The sequence below is a fragment of the Solea senegalensis genome, linkage group LG19 (genome assembly GCF_019176455.1).
Source record: "Solea senegalensis isolate Sse05_10M linkage group LG19, IFAPA_SoseM_1, whole genome shotgun sequence".
Classification (NCBI taxonomy): Eukaryota; Metazoa; Chordata; class Actinopteri; order Pleuronectiformes; family Soleidae; genus Solea; species Solea senegalensis.
The window spans coordinates 20,345,870-20,351,599 of NC_058038.1; the positions used below are offsets into that span (position 1 = coordinate 20,345,870).

General features: G+C 37.4%; 1 protein-coding gene across 2 annotated transcripts in view; it reads right to left on the minus strand.

Moving 5' to 3' along the window:
- Positions 1 to 696: 696 nt before the first annotated feature.
- prrg2 (proline rich Gla (G-carboxyglutamic acid) 2) overlaps positions 697 to 5,730 on the minus strand; it is a 10,590-nt gene continuing 5,556 nt past the window's right edge. For both annotated transcript variants that reach the window (XM_044050005.1, XM_044050006.1), the window contains exons 4-7: positions 3,381 to 3,414; positions 3,151 to 3,283; positions 2,060 to 2,203; positions 697 to 1,012 (exon numbers count right to left, since the gene is read on the minus strand). In XM_044050005.1, the coding sequence (XP_043905940.1) occupies positions 970 to 1,012; positions 2,060 to 2,203; positions 3,151 to 3,283; positions 3,381 to 3,414 (354 nt within the window). In that variant the 3' untranslated portion in view covers positions 697 to 969. The remainder of the gene's footprint in view (positions 1,013 to 2,059; positions 2,204 to 3,150; positions 3,284 to 3,380; positions 3,415 to 5,730) is intronic.

A 5,730-nucleotide genomic window follows, 5' to 3' on the forward strand; every position in this document is an offset into this window, starting at 1 on the left:
GGGAGGAACAGTAGAGGAGGAGGGAGGAGAGAGTGTGTGTGTGTGTGTGTGTGTGTGTGTGGGGTCACAGCAGCCAGGAGCACCAACCACCACCTCCTCCTCCTCCTCCTCTCCATATATTCACTCTGTATTATCTCAGTGGAGCCTCATCCACGCTGCTGTTCTCTGCCTCACACTGAAGCTATTTCCTCTCATTTGCCTCACGAGACGCCATTTTTAAGAGGAATGACTGGACTGACGTTCATCCTCTCCTTCCACACACGCGCGCGCACACACACACACACAGTACACAGTACAAACTGTGTGTGTGTGTGTGTGTGTGTTACACTGTACTGCAGTGGTTCTCAATTCAGGGAAATATACAGTACTTGAATAGTGAATTGATTTTTCTTCATGTATGCTGAAATACTTCATCTTCATATATATATATATATATATATATATATATATATGTATGTGTGTGTGTACATATATACACACATAAATGGAGGCGTTTTTGTTACCATGGTAAACAACAAATGCACTAATTACAAGTAAATGTAAAGTGTTTAAGTAGAGCAATGAAACAATTCAGACAAAATAAATGTACCTCATTTAGTGTTTCCTTAACACTAAATGAGGTACATTTATCTGTAAATCTTATAAAGAATGTATTTGTAATTTAACCCTAAAAGGAAGAAAATGACTGGAGCCATATTTCATGTTTTTGTTATTTATTATATTAAACCATTCTCTGAATTCCTGTCAACAATAAACTACTGTACAGTTGCAAAACTATGGAGCGTAAGTTTGAAAGCACAGAAAAATCAACCCCACCCTTTTCACACATTGTGGATTTATCTCACGGTCAGTGGTGTGAAATCTGGGTCTGTGCCCCGTCTGTGTAAATACACAAACATTAAACACTGTATAAAAACAACATGCAACAACAGCCCATCAAGCCATTTAAAACAAATGCAGCCATTCCTCTCATTGGTTGTCTCCAGGATCAGTAGGCTCTGATGGCGCCCCCCTGAGGTTAAAGACGGGATGAAACTTATATAGTACACAACAGTGTGGTGTGACAAGTACTCACAACGTACAACACAACAAAGAGAAAAGACACAGAAGCTGCTGCTGGTGTCATCTGCTGCCTCACTGTTACAAAACAAATCATTTCAAACACCAAAGTCACAAAATAAAAGATGAAGTCATGATTCAACTGTTCCGTCTCTTCTCACTTTGGTGAGTGACGGGGAAAGAGGCTAAATTCTGTTTGTCCTTATTTCTGCTCTGGTAGTGTTTTCTGGAACCAGCAGCAAATCAGCGCTGACCATCGGCTTGTTTCCACCGGCTCTACTCGCCCCGCCCCGGCATGGCATGGTTAAGTAGTGTTTCCACTAGCATAGTTTTTTAGTACCTGCACTGGCGAGATTCCAAGTGTGCTGAGTAGATACTAGTTAGACTTAAGACTTAACAATCCTAAAAACGTGGGTTAATCTCCAACAACTACCTGGGAAAAGTCTAAAATCTCAGTATTTAACAGAGTCTGATATTTAACGATCACAAACACTGCCGCTGTGTTTCAGTCCAGAGTCTGTGCTCCGGTCATGGAGGAAGTGCTGAACTAATCTTTTTAATGATTCACTTACACTGAAAACAACTGCTTCACTCGTGTGTGTGTGTGTGTGTGTGTGTGTGTGTGTAAAAGGAAATCATCGTGCAGTGATGACTCCGCCCACGTTGAGTAGGTACTTTTTTTGTAGTGGAGATGCTAAACCGTGCCGTGCTGAGGCGAGCCAGGACCATTTGTTTAAGTGACTCATAGATTAAAGAAATGAACTGACCCTTTAATATACTTATCATTGTCATTGGTCATGTTTTAAAATAACGATGGTCTCCCTGGACTCTCGCTCCAGATAAAAGAAGAATGTCCAGACATGTTGTGTTGGAGCAGCAGTAGAATAGAACCAGACCTGGACACTAACTTAGACTTAGCTATAAATGTACAATCGTAATTAATGAAAAACACACAGAGTGCACACCTGCATGTCTTTATCTCAGACCACCATCTACTTACCCTGAATATGGAGGCGGTGGGGCATCATGCTGTCCACTGTGGTGCAGAGCCTCATTGTAGCTGGGTAGACCTGGAGCGGGGATCCCAGTGAGCGGCACCATCTCTGTGGATGGACGGCCGTCTGCTGCCATCCTCACTGGAGCTCTGCGACGGCACACGTGAACGTCACAGATGAACAAATGTTGATTTTCCAATAACAAAACATGACAAATATGTATAAAACCTATATGAACGTGTATTTGTTATGTAAAGACTGCATTTATTATTTATTATATTTCAGTATATGAATGAGAGAATGTTTAATTCAAACATTAAAACACAGATCATGTCATCACACCATTATCACACTGCAGAAGATCTGTTTGTGTAGAGAAAATGTTGAATGAAGTAGAATTCTGACAGAATGAAAAACAGCAAACAAATAGAATGTTTCACGTCGTGTAACAGATGATATATATATATATATATATATATATAAATATATATATATATATATATATATTTATATATTTACAGTTATTTGTTTATAAATTGATCAACAGATGATGATTATTTATTGAGACAATGTTTCCTGGCTTTATTGTGGTTCTATGTTCTTGTATCCAGAGCACTCAGGGGTTTTGCATCATGTTCAGGGGCCTCCAGACTCTAAAGTTTGTCTCACTGTGGTCAAGATTCATGGTTCTCAAACCAGTGGTACAAGAGCGTCCTCTGGTGGTAGTCACAGGAAAGTCAGAACTAGTGTTCTAGTGTATATACATGTGATTGGAGTGCAGCTGAGGAATTTTGACTGGAGTACAAAATAAAAAAGTCATCGTATCTCTGACTCAATCTTTATCTCATTTCAATACACCAGTGTAAATGTATGTGAGGAAGAGGAGGATGACGAGAAAACAAATGATCAGTCTATGGCAAAAATAAAGGAGGAACTGCAACATGTGCATAAATGAAGTCAGACATACATATCTGTAGGAAACAGCTGATTTTCAGACTCAAAACATGTCAGTAACACAACTTTGCTCTTGTCATGATTATTACGAGACCCAGTGTTAGATAACATTCCACGTGTATGTGTGTGTGTGGGAACTTACTGTTGTGATCTCCGCCCACTCTTCTGCTTGGCTTTGTAGCAGTAGATTCCCAGTACAGTAGCAATAACAGCAGACACAAGTAGAGCCATGATCCCTGCGACCAAACCCGACACATCCACTCTGGGAGCATACTCTTCAAGAACATACAAGAGTTACATTAAAACATTAAAACATTCTCACTCAGTAGTACAGACAGTATACATACAATAATAATCATTAATGAGCATTACCGTGACTGTTGACGTAGTTGGTCCAAAATGAGTCCTGAAAAAGGAAGAAAACTCTTTTGTTTAGAAAAGAAAAAAACAGAGGTGTGGACATTTCCTCTGTTCAGGTCCATAAACATATCTGCATGAATCTTTTAGTTATGATTCATTTATCAAACCTATCTTTCTAAGTTAAAAAATAGATTAAAAGAAAGAAGCTGTGACATATGCCGTAAAGAAACTGTGACATATGCTGTAAAGAAACTGTGACATATGCTGTAAATGCTGTAAATAAGCTGTGACATATGTAAAAGAAACTGTGACATATGAAACTGTGACAAATGTTGTAAAGAAACTGTGACATATACTGTAAACTGTGACATATATAAAAAACTGTGACATACAGTATAAAGAAAACACTGTGAAAACTGTGACATATGCTGTAAAGCTGTGTAAAGAAACTGTGACATATCATATGTGACATATGCTGTAAAGAAACTGTGACATGTACACATATGCTGTAAAACTGTGACATATGCTGTAAAGAAACTGTGACATATGCTGTAAAGAAGCTGTGACATATGCTAAAAACTGTGACATATGTATGTAAGAAGCTGACATATGTAAAGAAACTGTGACATATGTAAAAAGAAACTGTGACATATGCTGTAAAAAACTGTGACATATGAAAGAAACTGTGACATATGTCAAAATTAAAGAAACTGTGACATATGCTGCCTGTGACTATGCGAAAAGAACATATGTAAAGAATGCAGAAACTGCATACATATAAGTAAAAGAAACTGTGACATATATTAAAAAACCATAAAAAGAAAACATACTGTGAAAACTATATGCGTAAAACTGTGACATAGAAAACTGCATATATTGTAAAGAAACTGTGACATACTGTAAAAATGTGACATATGCTGTAAAGAACTGTGACATATAAAAAACTGTACATACATATGTGCTGTATGGCTGTAAAGAAACTGTGACATATAATAAAAAGCTATGACATGTATGCGTAAAGAAACATGACATATGCTGTAAAAGAAACTGTGACATATGCTGTAAAGAAGCTGTGACATATGTGCTGTAAAGAAACTGTGTAAGAAGCTGTGTGTGACATATGCGTAAAAACTGTGACATGTCTGTAAAAAGCTGTGACATATGCAAAAACTGTGACATATGCTGTAAAGAAACTGGTGATGTGTAAAAAGACATATGCTGTGACATGATGCTTAAAAAACTGTGACATATGCTGCGTAAAGAAACTGTGAAACATATGCAGTAAAGAAACCGCATATGTAAATGTGACATATGTAAAGAAACTGTGACATATGCGTAAATGTGCATATGCTAAAGAAGCATATGTAAAGAAGCATGCTGTAAAGAAACTGTGACATATGCTGCATGTAAAGTAAAAACTGTGACATATGCGCAAAGAAAATGACATATCCAAACTGTGACATATATAAAGAAGTAATATGCCGTAAAGAAACTGCGACATATGCGTAAAGAAACTTCACATATGTGCATGTAAAGAAACTGTGTGACATATGCTGTAAAACTGTGACATATCTGTAAGCTGTGACATATGTAAAAAAACTGTGACATATGCTGTAAAGAAGCTGTGACATATACGTAAAGAAACATGACATATGCTGTAAAGCTGTGACATACTACGTAAAGCTGTGACATATGCTGTATGTGAAAGAAACTGTGACATATGTAAAGTAAAAAGCTATGACTGTGCCGTAAAGAAACTGTGACATATGCTGTAAAGAAACTGTGACATGTAAAGAAACTGTGATAAACTGTGACATATGCTGTAAAAACTGTGACATATGCTGTAAAGAAGCTGTGACATATGTGAAACTGTGACATATAAAAGAAACTGTGACATATATAGCTCTGTGACATATGCTGCTATGACATAACTGTGAATATGCTGAAACTGTGACATGAAGTGACAAACCATATGACTGTGACATATGCTGTAAAGAAACTGTGACTGTGATGCAGAAACTGTGACATATGCTGTAAAAGAAACTGTGACATATGCTGTAAAGCTACATGACATACATGTGATATGCCGTGAAACTGTAATAAAAGAAACTGTGACATATGCGTAAAGAAACTGTGACATATGTCGTAAAGAAGCTGTGACATATGTGCTGTAAAGAAACTGTGACATATGTGAAAGAAACAAACAACAGTATGCTGTGCTGTAAAAAGCTGTGACATATGTGCTGTAAAGAAACTGTGACATATGCCGTAAAGAAACTGTGACATACAGTATGTGCTGTAAAGAAACTGCATGACATATGCTGTAAAAGAAGCTGTGACATATGAAGCTGTGACATGTATG